The sequence below is a fragment of the Hemicordylus capensis genome, chromosome 16, assembly GCF_027244095.1.
Source record: "Hemicordylus capensis ecotype Gifberg chromosome 16, rHemCap1.1.pri, whole genome shotgun sequence".
NCBI classification, from domain to species: domain Eukaryota; kingdom Metazoa; phylum Chordata; class Lepidosauria; order Squamata; family Cordylidae; genus Hemicordylus; species Hemicordylus capensis.
Genome location: NC_069672.1, coordinates 14528114 through 14549688, shown reverse-complemented (window position 1 = coordinate 14549688; position 21575 = coordinate 14528114). Strand labels below are relative to the sequence as shown.

At 52.9% G+C, this 21575-nt stretch overlaps 1 protein-coding gene across 12 annotated transcripts in view; it reads left to right on the top strand.

The window, feature by feature from the left end:
* CASZ1 (castor zinc finger 1) overlaps positions 1-21575 on the top strand; it is a 375530-nt gene that overhangs the window by 346326 nt on the left and 7629 nt on the right. For 9 of the 12 annotated variants that reach the window (XM_053281208.1, XM_053281214.1, XM_053281206.1 and 6 more), the window contains 11 exons: positions 1150-2021; positions 4786-4930; positions 5656-5719; positions 7168-7331; positions 9098-9220; positions 10652-10984; positions 11767-11965; positions 12292-12463; positions 16892-17040; positions 18345-18579; positions 19996-20292. In XM_053281208.1, coding sequence (XP_053137183.1) covers positions 1150-2021; positions 4786-4930; positions 5656-5719; positions 7168-7331; positions 9098-9220; positions 10652-10984; positions 11767-11965; positions 12292-12463; positions 16892-17040; positions 18345-18579; positions 19996-20292 — 2753 coding nt within the window. The remainder of the gene's footprint in view (positions 1-1149; positions 2022-4785; positions 4931-5655; positions 5720-7167; positions 7332-9097; positions 9221-10651; positions 10985-11766; positions 11966-12291; positions 12464-16891; positions 17041-18344; positions 18580-19995; positions 20293-21575) is intronic. The other 3 variants (XM_053281215.1, XM_053281217.1, XM_053281216.1) reach the window with 3 other exon arrangements.

The window sequence follows — 21575 nt, the reverse complement described above, 5'->3', positions numbered from 1 at the left end:
TGACTAGATTGTGCTTGTAGACTCAGAATTACAACATTTCAGATTTCCTCAGGTGGTCTAGTTTCGATTCCAGGATCTGGCAAACAGACCTGATGGTCTTTGAGGAACATCACTTAAGCTAACCTGCCCATCCCGCAGAGCAGAGAGAGGGAGAAATATCAAAGCATATGGGTGGAGACCAGTCAAATAATCCACAGCCAGGGCACAGACTTCCCCATACACACCCACCCTGCTCCACCACACTCCCAGCCATCTCATCTCCTAAGTGTGGCAATTGTCAAACACCACAGAGGGTTCAAAACCCTGCAGCAGCCCAACTTCTAGTGATGCATTTTGTCCTTTATCTACATATTAAAAATGTAGATCAGGTAGGGGAAAAATACTAAGGGATTTGTGTGATTGTTAAGATAAAGCGTCTGTTCAACGATTCACATGAGACAGAACATCTTCACTCATCTGAGAAAAAGATTCAGGTGTGGCTTGTTCCTAAAAAGAGAGCTGTTCCTCTCACACCCCAGCACCCAAATGCCTCCTCTGGTCTCTGGGCTGGTTGCAGATAGTGCCTGGACATGGAGTACTTCAAGTTATTCCAGGGGTATAACTTGCTACTTTTTTGTCTTCTGTTCTGGCCCAGTTCAGAGGGAATGATCCTGGCCCCTGGGTTTTGTTGGAGCAGGAAGGAACTGTGTGCCCACACACTCACTCCCCCTGCCCCCATGACTCAATTAATTACTTCCTGGTTTGCTGGGAAACTGTAGTTTGAGCAATCCGTACAAATCAGGATATCAAACCAGATCAAAGTGGTTTGGTATCTTCATTTGTAGTTGAGAATTCCACTGTGGCTAAAGCAATCACAGATGTACTGAATTAAGGCACACGAGGGGTGGAGGAAGAGGGAAGAGCAGGTGGACATACAGCTGATTCCTGGCCCAACTACCCAGAGTTTGTTGGACCAGGATGGTTACATCTACTGGGCCTATATGTTCTGGCGGAGAGTGCACAGTTTGGAATCCCAAGTGGAGCCAGGAGGCCTCTTTCTTCAAGGGTGATCAACTACTTTGTCTGTCTTCCACCACGCCACAGCGGAAGAGGCAAGGGGAACACTGGCCCTTTTTCTCTCCTTCATTCCCCCCTTTTCTCTCCTTCCAGGCGGCCGGGTTGCACATTCACCTTCAAGAACAAGTGCGACATCGAGAAGCACAAGAGCTACCACATCAAGGACGACGCCTACGCCAAGGACGGCTTCAAGAAGTTCTACAAGTACGAAGAGTGCAAGTATGAGGGCTGCGTCTACAGCAAGGCCACCAACCACTTCCACTGCATCCGGCCAGGCTGCGGCTTCACCTTTACCTCCACCAGCCAGATGACCTCCCACAAACGCAAGCACGAACGCCGCCACATCCGCAGCTCCGGGGTGCTGGGCCTGCCCGCCTCGCTCCTGGGAGTCAAGGATAACGAGCAGGAGGAGTCGAGCAACGATGACCTCATTGACTTCTCTGCCATGAGCTCTAAGAACTCCAGCCTGAGTGCCTCCCCCACTAGTCAGCAGTCTTCCGTCTCCTTGATTGTCCCGGGCGCACCCACCTCCGCGGCGGAGCTTGCCGCCTCGCAGACTTCCGGCAAGCCCACCAATAGCATCCCGTCTGCTTCAAAGATACCTGGCCTGCTCCCCCAAGCCCTCCCAAGCAATATCCCATTGGCCCTGGCCCTCTCCAACACGGCGCTTCCTGGCACAGCGGGCTCGTACTTCCCCGTTCTCCCCAGCCGGGTCTCCACGCCACTGTCGGCCAGCTCCACGAGCTTGATAGCCGCCGGTTCTTCTAGCACCAACCCAACCTCCTCTGCCAGTTCCCCTTCCCAGGCTGTCTCAGGTTCCGGTGAGGCAGCAGCCACCTCTTCGCCAAGCTCGGCGGTGACAGCATCCATCATGGAGAGGATCTCCGCCAGCAAAGGGCTGATCTCACCAATGATGGCCCGGTTGGCTGCAGCAGCGCTTAAGCCCTCGGTGGCTGTGGAGGCAGGTGAGTCCTTTGGCTCTCCCCCCGCCCCAGCTGAACAAGGGCTTGGTATGTTGTTGGGAGACTTTGACTAGGAAGCTGTTTGTCCAGTCAAGATTTGGAAATCCCAATCGGGGGGAGCGTTGCTCAAGGAGAGGCAGATCCCTTCATTTTGGATAGTTTGGGGTGCTGAAACCAGTGTTGTTGTTGAAGGCTTCTTCCTGCAATGTGGTGGAGAACCTAGAACCTGTTTTGAATATGGGTTCAAGGAGGGAGGGAAGAAGGGAACATTTTGTTCTGTGACCTGCCTTCCAGATCAGCTGCCCAGATAGAAAGCAGGTTTTGTTGTGAAACACCCGACTCTTTCCCAACCCTCCACCATCCTTTCTCCCAATTCCCAAAATCCTTAATGATGGATTAAGGATCTATGGGAGGGAATTCTTACAGGAGACCTTTGGCAACCCAGAGACAGGAAACCAGTCTGGCAGAGGAGACTGGTGGAGATCCCAGTTCACATTGCTGTTTTCAGCTTAGCTTCGATGTGGCAAGCCGAACCAAGCTGACTGTGTCATGAGGTGGACCAGGCCTGTGGACTCTGGCAATCCCTCCACGCCCTCAACCAACTCTGGATTGTTTAGCCTTCGTGGGCGGCGGGGGGGAGAGGGAGAGAATTGTGATGGGTTGCAATTTGTAGGCTTCCAAAGAACAAACATAAGCAACCAGTTTTCCGGGTTGATTTGCAAAGATCAAAAATGAGTTGGAAACAATTATGTGATTAAGGTCTTAGGGAGAAACTGGTTAGGAGTCATGATGGAGATGAAGATGGAGAAGCAAGTAAAGAGGGTTATATCCTTATACCCCTCTGTGCCTGGGTTATAGCTGGCCCATTCCAGCGGATGCATCGCACTGCCCCAGATGACTCCCTTTCCACGCATCAGCATTCAGGCTGGCTCCTTGCCAACTCCTTGTAAGCATCCCTTGCAGCCAGTCACTCCCTCTCCCATGTGGCTACCGTCCTCCGGGAAAGAGAGTCCCTCCCAGATTAGTTTTCCCCTTGATCCTGTTAGAAACAGTGGCTGTGCTGGATGCATTGGTTTCCTCCTTCCGAGTCGCAGGCGGCTCTCCTCTCTCCAACCTGGGAATCCTTGAGAAACGGCCCTGGAGCTGTGGGATGTGAAAGGCTCTCCTGCTGAGGCTAATGGATGGAGGCTTTCCAAGGTGGCTATCCAGCCTGTGGTCACCCTGAGTGCAGCTAGGGTAGCCTGGGCATTTCCTGGCACTCTGTGGCCACTGTGAACCTAGACTGGCCCAGACAGTGAATTCCTCCCGATTTGCTGGCCATCCTGGAATGCAGATCTTCATTCTCCCTGAAGTGGGGTTGCCAGCTCTCTCCCAGAAGACGGCCTCTCTCTGTTGGTAGACTAATATAGGAGTCCGTAGTTGCCACCCACGGCTCCTTGGAAGCCATTTCCATATGGGCAGCGCACACCAGCAGTGGGCTGACTTCTGGTTTTCAGACACAGTTGAATGAGGAAAGACGAGGCAAAGGTAAAGGGGAGAGAAAAACCTGCAGAAGTTTCCCGAGATCTTTTTTTTTTTTTTTTTAATTCTTATCGTTCTTTTTATGGAGGAAAAATCTTTCCTAAAAGAGAGGTCATTCAGGGAACTATTTTTCCTTTATTTTTTAATAAAATGCCACTTGCTGTCTGCGAAGCAGCTCACCGTCAGCTGTAGTGCCTCCGGGCAAATTAATATTTTAGTCACTTGGGGATTGTGGATGAAAGCTCGGCGGACATGTTCCTGTCAGCAACTTTCCCCCTCTGCCATCTTTTAATCCTTTTCTCTGTGTGCATGTGCGTGCAATTCTTTTTGTTTTCTCAACTTTGCAGGGTGTTTTCCCTTCCTTTTTTAAAAAAATTGTATTTCCAGTGTGAAATTTGGAAATGTCACCTCCCAAGCACCAAAGGGGGGACAAGAAGCAGGAGCAGCACCCTCTTGTCAGGACCGCGTGACGGGGGAGAGGTCACGCAGTTTGAACCAATCTGATTGGCTGTCAGTTTCGATAGACCTGACACAGCAGATGTTCCTTTTGGGCATGCTCAGTGGGAAGGCCGGAGCGGTCGCCAAGGCAACGTCTAGATTGGGGAACGGAAAGGGGGCTTGACTAGCAGTCTAAAGCTGCCACATTGCCTCAGCATTAACAGAGTCTTTAATAAACGCTTAAGAGGCAGCCCCACAAATTAGTTATGACAGCTTGCGCAGAGCATCAGATCTCCCCCTCGCTCCTTCCGCCCTTCTCCTTTAAAGGGCCCGTAGCCTGGACAACTTTGACATAATTTTGCAATAATTATCACTTGAAGAATTTCCACGCTGGGGTGGACGTCAGAACCCATCACATCAACCCAGCAATAAATGCTGACCAGCAAATCCGGACATTCCCTTCCCTTCCCCCTTCTTCTTTTTTCCCCTTTTCTTTAAAAAAAACTTTCTTGTGCATTATTTGTTGTTGTTATTTGTTGCCAGTTGACTTCCTCTACTTTATTGACTCAAAACTTTCCTCTCCCCGCCCGCTCCCCACCCCCCCCCCCTCTTTCTCACACAGGGAATGGGCAGCAAATCTGGACATTCCCTTCCCTTCCCCCTTCTTCTTTTTTTCCCTTTTCTTAAAAAAAAACTTTCTTGTGCATTATTTGTTGTTGTTATTTGTTGTCAGTTGACTTCCTCTGCTTTATTGACTCAAAACTTTCCTCTCCCCGCCCGCTCCCCCCGCCCTCTCTTTCTCACACAGGGAATGGGCAGCCGACCACTCCTGGCCGCTTTAACCCCGCTCAGCTGAAGCAAGAGGCCACGGAGAGCCCCGGCTCTGTGTCTGCTGCGGTGGCCCACGACCGCTTGCAGGAGCACAGCCTGGACCTGAGTGTGAAGGATCACGGGTAAGAGAGAGGGGGGCTCTGTGCTGGTGACGCCCGGTGGCAGGGAGCCGCGTGATCACATCCTCAAAGCTGGCGGGAGAGATGGGGCTGTCTCTGGTCAAAGCCTTTGGGCCAGCAGTTGCGACCAGCATCGGGACCCTTCTGCAGCGGAGGAAAGGCAGCGCTAGCCAGAATGGCTTGACCTGCTCCTAAAGCCTTCCTCCATGAAGTACGTGCCGCTTGCTAAGCTTTCCGGGAGCCCCAGCGTGGCGCTCTTGCGCCCGCTTCCACCCCCTGCCCTCTTTAGCTGCGTGTGAACGGATCGCCGCCTCTTGGTTGGGCTGCAAGCAGACCCTCCGGCCTGGAAGCGGGCTTGCCCCATGCTGGCAGTCTGCTGGGGAGCTCCCTCAATGCCCCCAGGCTCCCTTTGAGCTCTTCTGCGTGGCCCATTCCGCTGTGCTGGGGACTCGGCCCGAGGAAGGTGCTGAGCAATGAGGAGCGAGGGTGAGAAGAGCTGAGGCTGCCCAGCGCCCACCCCTGGGGCCTGGGCTGAGCCCTTCCATGCTGCGGGGCCTAGCAAGTGGCTTGCCCAGCTGGGCGTTCTGACCGGAGGGTGGTTCCGTCTCCCTTGTCCTCCTCCGATGCAGCAGGTGGAATGTGGAGACCAGGGAGGGCCGTTGGAAAGGAGAATTGATGGCAGCCCCTCTGCACATCTTAACTAAACCCTGTTGGTTTGTGTGTTCCAGTAATGAATCAAATGGCCACACAGTCTCGGCAAATTCATCTCTTTTATCCTCGCTTATGAATAAGGTAAGAGCCATCCATCAAGGGCCTTTCATTCCCCCCACCAAGAGAAATTAAAGCCGCGGTGGCAAGGTGGGGAGGGAGGGGGGGAGACGCGTTTGTTTTTTAATGTTTTGCCTCTAATAAGATGAGTTTGTACCATTTAAATTTTGAGACCATTTTTCATCGGGTATAATTTCAGAGCCACTGCTTACGAATTAATTTAATGAACTGGCTGAAGAAATATATCGCAGCCTCTGACACCCTCCCCCCCCACACACACACCCGCCCACTTCTATCCCTTTGGAAGGAGGCAGCCTCCAAAAGGGTTTGTTTTTTAATTTCCCAGCCAGGCAACTTCTCTCTTCTCTTTTGTTTCCTCTTTTTAATTCCATTTATTTACCTTTAAAAGATGTTCTCCCCCCGCCACCGCCCCCTCAAATGAGAAAAGTGGCAGTGTTTTTTTCCTGACTATACGAAGGGGGTGGAGACTTGGAAGTTAAACTTGTGCATTCTTCTTTTGTTTTCTGTTCCAATTATGCACCCCTTTTACATGATAAATGCTTGTTTGGCTAGATTAACTGTGCCCCTGTACCCAAGTGTGTCTGTAGCCAGGGTATCCTCGGAGCCAGCCTTCAGCATCCTGTTGCTTGATGGGTTTGCTGGGCAGAGCCTTCTGCTTGCCCTGGGCTCAGAGCACGAGATCCAACCAGGCCACGAAACCCTCCAGAAAGGACAATGTGACTTTGTCTCCTGCTCTCCCTCTTGCTCTGCCATCTCTCCCATCTCTTATCCACCCCAGCCAAGGGTTTTCTTTGTTAGCTTGTTCCATTTTCCATTCCTGACGGGCTTTTAGTTGCTTCTTTAGCACTTCAGTGAGCTGGAATGTGCCACAGTGTACATTTTGTTGCATTCCTTTCAAATCTGCTGAAGAACCTGTTGATTTTGACCACTTGGGGATAGATTTTTCAAAAGCAGGAAAATGGCATCTAGAAGGTTGTATTTGCCTGGTCTCTCCACTGGACTGTAGTCCCAGAGCTTTAGGAATGCAGTCTGCAGAGAGTTGAAAGAGCCAGAATTTGACTCTGGACATTATTTCCGATGTCCCCAACTACTGAATGCTGCGTCCTCCCCTCTCCCTCACAGTTGACAATCAAAGGAGAGACAGATACATTGAGGGAGGGAGGGAGGGAGGGAGGGAGGGAGAGAAAACTAGCTGTCTTTAGACCCTTGAATGGGGCAGGTCACTGCTCTGAGAACCGAAGCAGAGGTAGTGACTTGCTACCACCCCACCCACCCAGTGAGTGCAGGAGTTTTTGAACCCAGACTCCTCTGGCCACATCCAGCAATATGCTGGGGTTGGCTGGCTCAGCCCTGTTCCTTCCATCCCTTTGTTGCCACGGTTTCTCAGGGGGATCCAGGATCTGGCCAGTGCCTTCTCTCCTAACACCCACCATCTCCTCTTCCCTCCATAGATGTCTCAAAGCAACCCCAACCTCGGCAGCCTTCTCAGCCTGAAGGCAGACAGTGACAGCAGCCAGCCAGGGGCCGCAGGAGAGGCAACGCAATACCTGGGCAAGGCAGTGAAGGCCCTTGTCCAAGAGAAGCTCTCTGAGCCGTGGAAGATGTACCTGCGCAGGTGAGGGCCAGGGCAGAGCCTGGCAGAAAGGCAGAAGTCTTGGTTAGGCAAGCCTGCCCCTGCTCCCTCAAGCTTCTCAAGATGGCTGCCAGCACTTCGTGCCTGACCAGTGTTCCCTGTAACGGGAAACCCCAGATGTTGCTGACTAGAACTCCCAGCATCCCCAGCCAAAGGCCATTGCATTGACCACCACTGAAGGGGCCCTACTTGCCTAACATCTCAAGAATTCTGCCTGCCCTTGCTTTAGACACCCAGGTTGCTTTTGGCTTTATATGTCAAAACCAGCACTTGGAAATGGACCGGATCCTACAAAGGTTCTGTCTTGCATGCTTTCCCTCCTAGGTCGGTGTGTGAGGTTTTTCCTAAGGTGTCCCTTGAATACATTTTGTTGTCTTGTTACTTCCTGTAGACTCCTTTTCTGTTATCATTTCTCTGCTCTTGTTCTGGTGTTTCCAGCTCCTCCCAGACTAGTCGAATCTATGGATTTCATTAACCTGGCTGTTTACTCCTCCCCACTTGCTAATCAAGACGTTAAATAAGCTCAGACTAGGCTAGGTTCTTCTTTGGCAGGACTTGTTGCCTCCCGTCCCTCAGCTCAGTGCCTCTCGTTAGTCACTTCCCTTTGTGTATGATCCTTCGGCCTGTTCCTTGTGGTACCTGGGCCCGTTTGAACACAGATGGGACACCACTGAGATGCCTTACATAGAAACCTGAAGGGTTGCATCTCTCCTCCCACTCGCTTTGCAAGTTTGTCTTTTCAAAGTAATCCAGTTTCTCCAGAGAGGCTCTTTTAAGGCACCAGAGTTGTTTTTCCCAGGGAAGCTCTTGTGGTGTTAGCATCCCACCACAACCCACTAGTAGAAAAGTCCAAAGGTTTGTTGGATGGGATCTTGAAACCCCACCGAGCTTCAGGCCACAGAATCGCCTGCTCCCTTTACAGTGTTTCCAATTTGATGGGGAAAGAAATGTAAAGACGTCTTTATCCAAAGCTAACAGATAATATGTCTTTCAGGACGGAATTTAGCAGGGCTTTTCGTTCTAGTAAAAAGAATGGTGCTCAATTGAGAACCCTTTATATTTATATATGTGTGTGTTTTTAAAAAAAATCTTCACCTTGCACAATAGTGATGCCCTTTGAACTATTTTAAGCCTTTTTAGCTTGATGTGTTTCAGTAATTCAATCCTGCTCTTCTTAAATTCAATTCAAAGCGGTAATAGGGAATGCTCCACCTTTCCAAATACAACGAAACAGAATATATTAGAGGTGCCCTTTCCTTCCTGAGTGGTGCTGTTCATTTATTACATTTAAATTATCTCACAAGTAAAAGGAACAGATCCCCTCCTCCTAAGATCTTCCAAAAAAAAGAAAAGAAGAGACACCCTCATCGCTGTTTTTCAATATGTAAATGTATTTAAATTCAGTCAATTCAGAGCCAAACTGTTAATTAAAACACTCTAGCCAGTTGACATTCCTATGGAATTATATCCTGGTTTTCTCCTTTTGTCGCACCGTATCGTTTGATCAGTCACGCAGTGTTATGTTTTGGCACCCGGCTCGTGTCCTTCTCTCCTGGGTTCAAAGTAGACCAAGGACTATTCTAGCTAAGTGAATACAGTATAACAAGTGCCTCTAGAAAGGCAGGTGATCCGAGAGGCGCCCTCAATACGGGGGAAAGAATGTAAGAGCCCACCATTGCCTTGTCAGAATCTGCCCTCCACTCCGCAGCCCCCTCTAAGATGCGTCCTTGTTTGTCTCGTTGGGGTAGGTTTGGCACCAAGGACTTCTGCAATGCCCAGTGTGACTTTCTCCATAAAGTGCATTTCCACTGTGTGGTCGAAGAATGCGGAGCCCTTTTCAGCACCTTGGATGGAGCCATCAAGCATGCCAAGTAAGTGGGTGGAGGCCAGGGTGCCACCAGTGGATCCCAAAGCCATCTTTGAGCCCAACATTCTCGCCCCTTTGTGGCAATAAAGGGCTAGGCCTGGGTTCAAAGTTAGGGGGCACTGGCGCTATGGCTGCTCAGTCCCATAACAACTCCCCCAGCAGAATCCGCAGGGGTGGTCACACAGATGAATGCAGCCAGCCCACACCGATCATCCCACAATCCCAATTTATCTTACTCTGGCACTTTTGAAATCTTCTTGTCTTCAGAAAGCATTCATCCTGGACTGACTGTTGCTTTGTGAACTTTGCTTCCTTAGGAAACAACTCCCTGAGGGAGGGAGGGAGGGAGGGAGGGAGCTGTCAGTCCCCAGGTTGAACCCTTGCATCCAACCCTCTGCCTCTGCTCCCTTCTGCCATATGGAGATCATAAAGCAGAATAGATAGATAGATAGATAGATAGATAGATAGATAGATAGATAGATAGATAGATAATCCTAGAAATATAGAAGTAGGTGTGTATAATAATCTATGCTAAGTGTTTTAGACACTCGTTATATGCTATGGACATGTGAAATAAGCTGTTACTGTATTTGGTCTTTGGTTTGGTCTCCCTTGCTGGCTTAGCACAGTGCTTTACCAATGGCCAGTATGAATGTGCATCGTTTTTTCAGGACTGGAACCTGAGTTGGTAGTTAAAATACAATTAATCTTGACTCTGTGCAGAGATAGCTGGGCACCCCGATATGAGTAAGTTTGTCCAGGAGTGTGTGTGTGTGTGTATTTATATTTATTTATTTATACAAACCCAGTGAGGAGGTGATTTAAGATGTCTCAGAGAGTATTAAATACTTGAGTGGTTGTATAACTTTGAATTTTGATACAGGTGGACCTTGTTATTCATGGGGGTTCCATTCCTTGCTTATGACCGCAAACAACAAAACCATGAGTAATGAGGCATTGCGTCTATGGGAATTAAGGGGTGAGGTTCCCAAGCCTGGAAAATGATCCCCCCAAAAAGTGGGGGGGGGACAGAAATAAGGATGGAGCACTGTACTGTGGCCACCTCAGCTCTTCCATTCTCCCACTGCCGAGCTCCTCCAGTAATGCATACAGTACTGCCATGACCAAGCTTCCTTACCCTCAAGTTGAAGTTCAGCACCAAGCAGCACAAACCCCAAGGCTGACTGGTTGGCAAGCTGGCCAGAGAGGCATCACAGGATTGGGGCCATTCAAGTGAGCACACAGGGGAGTTCCTTCACCCCGCAGCGTTCAAATTCCACATGTCAAGGTCAAAGTGTCAAATTAAGGGCCCAAGCACCAAGCAGGATGGGATGTGGGGCGAGGTAGGAAGAAGCTGGTTTCAGGTGCAAATTGTGCAAGAATGGTGGGCACAGCTGTAGCCCGATGTTCATGGGGCTCTCTCCCCTTGCTGCAGTTTCCACTTCCGAACAGAGGGCGGAGCTGTGAAAGGGAACTCGGAATTGTCCTTTCCTGCTGCTGCCGCTGCCGAGACCAAAACGCCCTTAGCCCCCTCATCGCCACCCGCCGCTTCAGTCACCCTGGCCAACGTCTCTGCCCTGGACGTGCCTGCCCCGAGCCCGGTGGCCGTGCCCTCGACTCCCACACTCCTTGCCTGGAAACAACTGGCTTCCTCCATGGCTCAGCTCCCTGCATCCGTGCCGAACCTGGCTGCGTCCCCCCTGGCAACCACTTCCCTGGAGAATGCCAAGCCTCAGGTCAAGCCCGGGTTCCTCCAGTTCCAGGAGAAGTGAGTGGCTCTGGTTCCAAAGGGATGGGAGGCTGGTGGCTGGGAGAGGTGGGCAGTTTTAGCCAGGGGCTGTTGTCTCCTGAAGAAGGCGGGCCCTGCATTCCTTGGCCTTCCCTCCTGGCACTGTACTGCTGAGGATGACCAGTTTGAGATGGTGGTCAGAGTGTCTGATTGTGACTGGACAGAATCGGACTAAAATCGCCACAAAAGGTATCGGTGACTTTGGGTCAGCCCAGCCTGCTTTGCAAGGTGATGGGTGGGTGTGTACACACATGCCGCCCTCAGCTTTTGCAGTAGAAATATAATAAATAAAACAGTGTGGTTAAAGCCAGGAGGAGTCTTGTATATGCTTTGCAGATGGGAAACTAGCAGTGGAGCACAGTCTCTGGCCTGGTTCACACTGTCATTTGAATCTTGGTTTAATGTGGGTTACCCCCAAGAGCTTGATTGTGTGAACCCACATCAAGGTGGGAATCTCAGATTCATCTCAGGCCATTACCCACCCACCCCCGGCGTAGGTTCATGCCATCATGCTAATATCAGCAACCCACATTAAACCTAGATTTGAACAATTGGGTGAACCAGGCTTCTCTCTTCCATGCTTGGTTTTAAAGAACGCCAAGAGAAACTAGGGATCTGGAGGGAGAGGGCCACGGAGGAGCTGCCTGCTACTTCTCTCTCTTGTGGGAGGCCCAAAGACTTCCCAAAGAGGATGTTGGGCTTCAGAATTAGAAGGAAGGCCAGCATGGAGGGACTCACTCAGCCTCTGTTTCTGTTCCCAGTGACCCCTGCCTGGCGACAGACTGCAAGTATGCCAACAAGTTCCACTTCCACTGTCTCTTTGGCAACTGCAAGTACGTGTGCAAGACCTCCGGGAAAGCCGAGTCCCACTGCCTAGACCACATCAACCCCAACAACAACCTGGTGAATGTGCGAGACCAGTTCGCCTACTACTCCCTGCAGTGTCTCTGCCCAAACCAGGTAAGAGCAAAATGGGGCACGGGGGCGGGGAAGAGGGGAGGGGTCCTGGCTCAGTGGCAGACTCCACCAATTGCACAGAGAAGGTCCCGAGTTCCTGGCGGCATCCTCCAGTTCAGTCTCCCGGAGGAAGGCTGAGAGAGGCCCTGGAGGACCCTGCAAGCCAGAAAGGATGCGGCCTGGAATTCTTTCCCAATGGGGACATGCATGCCGCTGGTCCTCCTGCTAGACCCAATGGGTGCTTGCTCTGAGGCAACAGGACTCTGAAGGCGGTGAGGCGGCTCGCTCGGCCCGGCTGGGTCTCATGGGTTGCCGTCTTCCCACTCCAGCACTGTGAGTTCCGGATGCGGGGGCACTACCACTGTCTCCGCCCTGGCTGCTTCTTTGTGACCAACATCACCACCAAACTCCCCTGGCACGTGAAGAAGCACGAGAAGGCCGAGCGGAGAGCGGCCAACGGCTTCAAGTACTTCACCAAGCGAGAAGAGTGCGGCAGGCTGGGTGAGTCCCCTTCCCCACCTCGGAGCACTTAGTGTGGGGACAGACACAAGCGCCGTCCTAGGCAGGATGGTGGAGTGAGCCCCATCCTGTTGAGTGTGGCTTACGTTTCATGATGGCGGCACAGGGCCTCCTTTCAGCTAGTGCCCCACAGCAGCCTGCCCATTTGTAGAGAAGCAGAGCTGGAGGCCGACAGGATACTGGTCCAGCAAAGGCTGCTGGGAGCTCTCCCTGCTCAGGAAAGAAAAGGGGGGCAGAGCCTGCTACTCAGAAAGAGGAGGAGCTGCCTCTGAAGAGGAAAGAGCCTCTCTGAGGGTCCAGCTGGACCCTTGCCCAGTGGCCTGCTCAAGAGGTGGCCTTCCAGTCTTCTTTCACCCCAAACAGTCACAGTGGGGGCCATCCTGTGGGGTGGGGGGGGGAAGGGAAAGCTCACATTTTCTTTCTGAGCCATTTTCCTGCAGAAAATCCCAAAGCAGCCTCTTGCAGCAAATCCATTTGTGGGGGGATTTCTGGCAGGAAAAGAGCTTGAGAGAAGAGGGTTCCCCACCCCACCCCGGCGGCTGATGTTGGTGAAATAAGCAGCCCTCCCCATTGGCAGCAGCCCTCTTTAGGTTGGGTGGACACCTCGTGTGACCCTAAAGCTGGCTCCTCTGTTTCTTGGGAGCGGAGCCTGAGCAGGAAAGGAGCTGGCTCCGGTGTCCTCGGGAGCCTTCACTGTGAATGGCTTCTCTCGCCAGATCCTTGCCTTTAGGAGTGTGCAAGCTGATTCCTGTCAGAGTGCTGCAGCGGCAGCAGCTGCAAGCACACAGGCAGCCCCGTGCCAAGGCAGAATCAGGGCCCAGCCTGCGGAGAACACACCAGGCTGCCTCTTTCCAGGCCCCCCCCCCCGCGTAGTTTTCCACACAGCCAGAACCTGGCTCCCTTTCCAAGGAGGCCTCCTCCAGTTTCTGCCAAAACTGCCGGGCTTCTCTGTGCCTGGGCAGACAAACAGGTTTGGAAAAGTTTCTTTAATCAAGTTGCATTGTTCCCTTTGATCAGTAGCTCCTGCCCTTCAGTCGCTATAGGACTCCCAGGGGGAAGGCAGGGTGCCGTTCAGCACCGATACCAGTTTGGCCAGCGCCACGGCAGAGGCGCCTCCTGTAGGCAAAGCCCCATCGATCTCCTCACCCACGGTGCAGAAAGAGGGGTGGGGTGGGGGAGGAAGCCGAGGCCAACACCTGTTCTGATGGCGAGAGATAGCTGGGCGTGAGAAAAAAAACCCCGCCGCCTTTGGTGCCCGCTTCCTCTGGCTTGGGGCGCAGGACCCAGTGCCAGGCCTGCGCAGCAGAGGCCTCGTGATGCATATTTCCCACTCATGGGGAAGGGGCAGGATCCTCCAAAGCGCCTCCCCCACCTCTCCCCTGGCACCCACAGCAGCTTTGGCGCCGGAGGCAGGCACAGCGATGCCTCTCTCCATGCCAGCCCTCCAGCCAAGCACTGGTGCATCAAAGCACCCGACAGGCCGCGCCGCGCAGGGGTGTGTGGCTGGCAGCTCCCTCTGCCAAATCTGCTAGGGAAGTGCCAAGGCAATTGCGAAACCACCAGCAGCCCCCCCTCCCTTTCAGAGCCTCCAGCAGCTCTGACGAACCAAGCAAGCCCTCTCCGGCTGAAGCCACACACACCGTCCTGGCATCGGTTGGCCCCTTCTCCAGATGGAGAGCCCCTTGCTGGCCACTGGCTGAGCCGCTGGACGGTTGCCAGAAGGAAGGCTGCGCTGCAGACTTGGGTTGCCGTTTAAGGGAGGTGCAGCCATGTTTTGCAGAATGTCAGGGCTCCTCCATACAGATGGGGCCGGGGAGAACCAGCTTCTTGGTCTCCTCAGGAAGCACCAATCTCCGTGGAGAAGCCTTGTGGGGACTGCGTGCCTGGGGTTAGCCAACTCTGACAGGTATGCTCCGCCCCAGGAGGGTGCTGGGTATGCCACACGCAGCGTCGAAGGGGCGTGAACCCCTTTCCCCAAATGGCAAGGGTTGAGCACGAACTGCCAGCTGTGAAGAGCAACTGGGCGCCGAGAGCAACGGAGGGGATTGAGAGGTTCAGGAAGTGCTGTCCTGAAAAAGCCTGCCTGCACGATTGGGGAAGCAGGCTAAGCTAACCATTCGAGAGGAGGACACAGCTCCAGGCAGAAGCCGCACCACAGGAGGCGGTTTGAACCCCGGAAGAAGCAGGCAGGAGGGTTGAGAGCGGACGCGTTGGTGCAGAACCAAGCTCGCCAGCAGGCAGAGGAGGAGATGGTGGCAGCATTTAAACCCAAAGTGTGCCCTCGAGTCGGTGTCGCCTCCTGGCGCCGACAGAGCCCTGTGGTTGTCTTTGGTAGGATACAGGAGTTACATGAGTGACAAGTTTCCAAGTTGCACAGGTAGTTTCTTCAGGCAGGAACGAACCCTGAGCCAGGCTTGGAGATCTGCTCCCCTCCCCTAGAAAGAACTCTGGCTGGCCCCAGAAAAGGCTGGTCATGTGAGCCACTTTGGGGTCCCCTCTCCAGCCCAGAACAGCCCCTCTTCTTAGCCATTCATGGCCTCTGCTCCTCTCACCCCACAGAAGCACTCCGTGCCCTGTTGTTATGGCACCAGCCTTTGTTGGAGGCCCCGGCAACAAACACACGGCGGCTGCCTTTATGTCCCCGGAACACAACTTATTCTATTGATAGAAGATAAAAATAGCCAACGCATACAAAACAAGACAAAAAAGAACCCAAGATTCAAAAAGCGGAGTGGGGGGGGGGAGAAAAGTGCAGGAAAACAATAACGCCTCCTCTTCAGTTTTTACTTCATAAAGAATTTATGTTGGAGCCAGTGTGGTGGTAACCTGGGCGACTGGAAACAAGAGCGTGAGACCGCCCCTTACCTGGGTCTTGGCTTACGACTGTCGAGAGACTTGGCGGTTGTGGCTGTTTGCTCAACCGGTGGTGTTCCAGGGGAGAGCTGGGGCCAGACAAAGCCAGCCAAGGATACATGACACTCCGCTGCCCCAGCAACGGGCAAGCCATCACCTGCCTGCTGCTGATATGGTTTCAGTCCCGACAGCACTGTTTGTTCTGCCTGCTGAAAGGAGAACAGAATGGAGCGTGATGGGGAGGGGCGCTTGGGGTGGGGCGCTTTCCCCCGCTTGGGGTGGGCTGAGGAGCTGGGGGTGGGGGGCGAACCCTGTCTAAAATACCCACTTGGCAGGGCCATAAACCAATCAGGGAATCAAGCCAACCGCCTTTTTCTAAGGGATGAGGTGATGCTTTCAGTGTGTGTCATTCGTCAGCACTTTCAACCCACGGAATTCGCTGCCCGAAGATGCAGTGGTGGCTACTAGCTTGGATGGCCTGAAAAGGGGATTAGACGAATCCATAGCAAGCCAGAGGTTGCCAGTTCGAATCCCTGCTGGTCTGTTTCTCAGACTATGGGAAGCGTCTTCTGTCGGGCAGCAGCGATATAGAAAGATGCGTAAAGGCATCGTCTCAGACTGCGTGGGAGGAGGCCATGGCAAACCCCCACCAAAGACAACCACAGGGCTCTGTGGTCGCCAGGAGTCGACACCGACTCAACAGCACACTTTAGCTTTACTAGTCTTGATGGCTACATGCTTACCTCCAGGTTCAGAAGCAGGGTGCCCCTGAACATCAGTTTGGGGGGGGCCCATAGCGAGAGATGTCTTCCTGCTTCCCAGAGGCATTGGGTGGCCCCTGTGTGAAACAGAATTTATTTATTTAGTTCTTTGAAGTATTTCTATCTTGCCCCTCCAGTACAATACAACATTGTGCAGTGCAGTACAATACTGCTTGGGACAATTCACAAAACCAGTGAAACAATCAACAACATAACATTAGTTAAATAAAATAAATAAAAACAGAACCCCGCTAAAACCAAATTAAAAAGCTGAAAAGCTTTAAAAAACTTACCAGATCTAGCTGTAAATAAAGCAAACTCTAAAAAAGAGACTTCTACCTGCTGATAAAGCCTCTTTAAAAAAAGGTGGGTTTTCAGGTTCTTTTTTAAAATCCTGAGGGAGGGAGGGAGCTCTTCCAGGAGGGCATTCCAAAGTTGAGGGGCCACCACAGAAAAGGCCCTGTCTCTAGTCCTCGCCAACCCAATCTTGGTCAGTGGTGCACTTGGATTTCTGAACATACTGTTGTTCAGTTGCATTTATATTGCACGTCTAATGGGCTAAGCAATTCATGATCCTTAGGTTGCACATTCTCACAATGTGCCATTATTCCATCGCAGCTGTTGCAATGGAGGAAAGGGACACACAATAATACTTGTAATGATGAGTAATAGGGCTGCCACATGATTAACGAAATCTTAATCCATTAACTGTAGAAAGTGACTCCACAGCCCCACCCGCCGCCCTGGACTGCTGCTGTGACACTGTTGGCATCTGCTTTGCATTCTCCCTTCGCAGGCTGCAAGTACAACCAAGTCAACAGCCACTTCCACTGCATCCGCGAAGGGTGCCAGTTCTCCTTCCTCCTGAAGCACCAAATGACGTCCCACGCCAGGAAGCACATGAGGAGGATGCTGGGGAAGAACTTTGACCGTGTTCCCACTCAGGTGATTTCCCAGGGAGGGCACTGAAACACGTCTTTGCCTTGGATTTGTAGACTGGCCGGGGCCAGCTTTAGTCACCCCAGCAGTGAAGCAGCATCAGGTGCCGAGAAAGAGGGTGGTTGGGCTCAGCCCGCCATCCCTTCCTCCACATTCACTGCTGCGCTGGTGACATGGAAACCTTCACGCCACCAGCTCCACACCCGACAGCTCACCCTCCTTTCCCTCAGCCACAGAGGGGACAGGTTGATTCCCCCATGCTGCTGCTCCTCTGCAGGCTCCCACCTCCTGGGCGTCACAAGAACCATGCAAGACTTCTCCCATGCCTGCAGGCAAGCCTCACATCCTCCCAATTTGGTGAGGTCTCTAGACTGGGTGGGACTGGGAGATGCATCCCCATCACCCCTGCCTGGGGGTTTTGCCACTGTTGCCCACCTCACCTCAGTCACCACAGCAAGAGGAGTCCTGTTGACTCCCTGTCTGGTGGCCCAGAACTCTGGGCAGGAAGCCCTTGCCTCAGGGGCCAGGGGCATTGCTGGCTCCAGCCTCAAGACGAGACACCTCTGTCACATTTTAAGATCTACGTGCATGTTCCAAGAGAAGGTCTCCAGGCCGTGGACTGAATTCCTGGCATCTCCTGTCCAACTAAGCATGGATGTTTGATTCCAACACTGCATTCCTCCGCAGGAACCGTTCCCAAAGCACACTTGTTACGTCAGGAAATGCCACTTCCGTGTGAGCCCCGCAGGCAGTTAATACGCATGTCCTGAAGCCTCCTGAGCCGCAGCAGTGGCTTGAGAGGCAGCACAACAGGAGCCCAGATGCTGGGATGCTGGTGCTCTTCCTGTGCCCCGGCTCACGGGACGCACCCCGGCACCCCCCAGGGCAGCAGAGTCCCAAGGAACCCCCCTCCGAGCGCACCTTAATCCACAGAGAATCTAGTGCCAACACTCCCAGCTGCTGAATCCAGCACGTTCCGTGCAGCCCAACGCCGATGCCAAGATGAACACTCCCTGGCTCTGGCGGCCTCCCTATCCACAGCAGGATGCCCAGTGCCAAGACTGACACTCTGCCAGCCCAGAGCCAGGCAGCAAGTGTGACGCCAGGCCCTGTGCCCAAGCCAGCCTGGCCCTCCATCCCTGAAGAGCCGTAGTAGCAGCAGCAGCAGCAGCAGGGGAAACCCAACAGGTGCAGACAGAGAGCCACTTGGACACCATCCCGCCGCCTGCCACATCCATGTTTCAGTGCACAAGGCACTTACACACACACACACACACACTCAACCCCAGTTTTCGATTCTCTTGCTTCAGGTTATTGGACACGCTCCAAGAAACGAAAGCCTTCCCCAAGTCAACAGCATGGCACCCAGCCCAGCCTCATCAGGGACTCCTGCTTCCTTTCAGGGACCCCAAAGCCTGATGGACACCGAGACAGACGAGTACATCGACTACACAGGATGCAGTCCCGGCGGCATCTCCTCAGAGTCCTCCAACATGGACCGCAGCTGCTCCAGCACCCCGGTGGGCAACGAGAGCACTTCAGCAGGTCAGTGGCCCCGCGGGGAAGGCGTCGAGAAGAGACCCCGGGCTTCCCCAGCCACCCGCCCGTGGCCCTCACTCATGCAGACGGGAGCCAGGCCCTCCTCGGGCCTCCTGGATATTCTCTCTCATTGGCGCAGAGAGAGTCATTTCCCCACAGTCTCAGGGGGCGCCTCTGAAACCTCCTCCTGCTCCTCTGGGGTGAGAAATGCCCAATTGCTGAAACAAAGAGACCAGGTGATATTCAAGCACTGACTCCTTTAAACATCCCGCCCCCCCCCCCAGCACTCTTCGGTCTGGCTAGTTGATTGGTACAGCGTGGGCTTGCCCTAGGTGGTCGTTGTAGATGAAAGACCTTAGAAAGGGAAGTCAGGTTAGGCAACTGTGGCTCTCCAGCTGTTGCTGAACTACAACCCCCATCACCCCCAGCTGCATTTGCGGCTGGGGATGATGGGAGTTGTATTTCAGAAACAGCTGGAGAGCCTAGGTGGCCCACCCCTGGGCTAGGCCAGAGGAGGAGTGGCAACTCAGGATCCCATCCACCCCCAGTCTAGGATGATAGGAGTTGTAGCCTATCAGCTGGCCCAACAGCCGGAGGGCCAGCTTTGCCCTCCAGTGGGCTAGGACAGAAAGGCCCGCAGGGTTCCTGGCACCTCCACTTTATCCAGTCACATTAGCCTAAAGCAAGCTTGCGCAACTTTGGCCCTCTGGCTACAACTCCCAGCATCCCCATCTATCGGCTGCTGTGGCTGGGGATGCTGCGGATTGTAGTCCAGCAGCTGGAGGGCCAGAGTGGTGCAGTCCTGACCTCAGGTGTGGCCTCAGGGTGTCCCTGGGATGGTGCCAAGCATTTGAGCACCACCCCGTAGTTTCCTTCCTGTCTTGGACTGTCGTTTGTGGCTGGCCTCCTAGGCTGGGTGGAAAGTAGGAGCGAAAAGATATTGGTTGGCAAGTGGAGACCTCTTGCATACCCGAAAGACAGAGGAAGTGGGTGTGGAAAGAAGAGAGCTGAGGCTGACCCCCCAGAGCAGCCTTCCCCCCAGATCGCTGTCTCAACAGTCTCAGTGCCCATTGCACCTCTCCAGAAGGACCCTGCTGGACGGCAGCCACTCCGTCACAAAGTGAATGTGGAGACGAAATCCCAGGCTGTCCTCTTGGGCTCCGGGAGGTCCCTCCGCCTCCTCTTGCCCGCCCCGTGGCCTCTGGTAATACTCACTCCGCTGGCGCTGCTGCTCATCACACACCCTCCATCTTCTTCTCTGTGACGGTTCTGCTCTGTACGTGTGAATGTGCTCTCCATTTTCATTGTATCGCTTACACTCCTGGGTTCTCATTTTGGTTCTGTTTTTTGTTTTGTTTTGTTTTTCTTTTTGTTCTGTTTCTCCCCCCCTGCTATTTTTTCTTTCTTTCCACATTTCTCCAGGCTGCCTGGCTGCTCCTCCTCCTCCTCCTGCTGCTGCTGCTGGCGATGATGTTACCCACAATGCACCACAGCCACCACCTCTGCCTCCATCTTTCTCACAAGCCCTGCTCAGGTCTCCCCTTCCTTCCCTCCCGTATCTCTTCTCTCCATCTTGTGTCTCATACTCTCTGCTAAGTGCCACTCTGGGATCCAGCAGGGGCATAGTCTTGCCCAGCGCCAGTTCAACAGGTTTCACACCCATCATGGCCACGCCAGCCCCCGTCAAAAGCGACGTCCCACTAGTTCAGGACGCGGCAGGTAAACTGTTCTGCACTTTCTCTCCCGGCTCCCCCTCACGGTCTCCTTATGCTCCCACTAGAGTCCTAAGTTGGACTGCAGCATTTACTTGAATGGGCTGAGGCGGGGGCTGGGGGGGACATGTAATCAACTAAAAAGGTGCCCCCAGTTAATCAGACAACAGAAGATTTGCTGTTTTGTCATCTTTATGTATTGGGTTGCATCCACAGTTGATTTTGTGCTGTTGCACAAAGAAGCATAGGAATACTGAGTCAGATCACGCGTACATCCACCTCAGGATTGTCTACACTGACTGGCAGCGGCTCTCCAAGGTTTCAGCAGGGGCTTCTCCTAGCCCTACCTGGAGATGCTGCCAGGGATTGAACCTGGGACCTTCTTCATGCAAGCAGATGCTCTTACCACTGAGCTATGGCCCCATCCCCAACATAGGGGATCTTCCATGCTCCCCTTCTCCCCACTGTGGCCCTTCCCAAAACCCACTCCTGAGGGTTGGGGGCCTCCTGGGAGGATTCTCAAGGACAATGTGGGATGGAGCACTGGAGGCTACAAGGAAAGGGAGGAATCCCCTAAAACCAGGCCAAGGAAGCTTCTGGGAAGGCGAGGCACCAGAAGGCTCCTGAAGATGTCCCTCTGTAACCCCCAGTGCTATTTCTCATGTCACTCTGAGTGTACCACAACCTCAGAAGGCAATAGCAGAGAGGAGATGCCAGGGAAGATCCCTCTCACAACAGGGCTAGCCCTACTGTAGATGCAACCCGTTATTGTTAACACAAGGACTTACAAAAGCTGCAGGTGGAAGAGGCATTCTCATCTCTCCCATAGAAGGGAGTGCCTCTTCCGAGATGACGCTTGCTGCCTCACCATAGAAACCAAATCTTCGTCTTGCTTCCAAACCTTTGCTTTTTCCCATATGCATATTGAACCAACCAATTAATCAAAGAAAACTCAACTAACTAATCTTTCTCTACAGTCCTGGTCCTAAGTATGACAGACTGGTCTTCAAAAAGACATGTATCCAAAGAGATTGGATTACCATAAAGCTTTAGAGATTTGCAGAAGACTATTATTATTTAAGTTGTGCTAGCCAGCTGATTAAGTAGCGAATAAGCCCGGCATGAGGAAATATTCACATTTGAATGGGTTTTTCAGAGGTGGTCTGAATGCAGCCCTAGATTCCCAGCTCTGTGGTGGAACTGAAGGTAGTGATATGCATGTGTGGTTGGCACAGGGCTGAAGTACCGCCTATCACCATTTCCTCAAGGCCCACGGCTGGAAGAATCAAA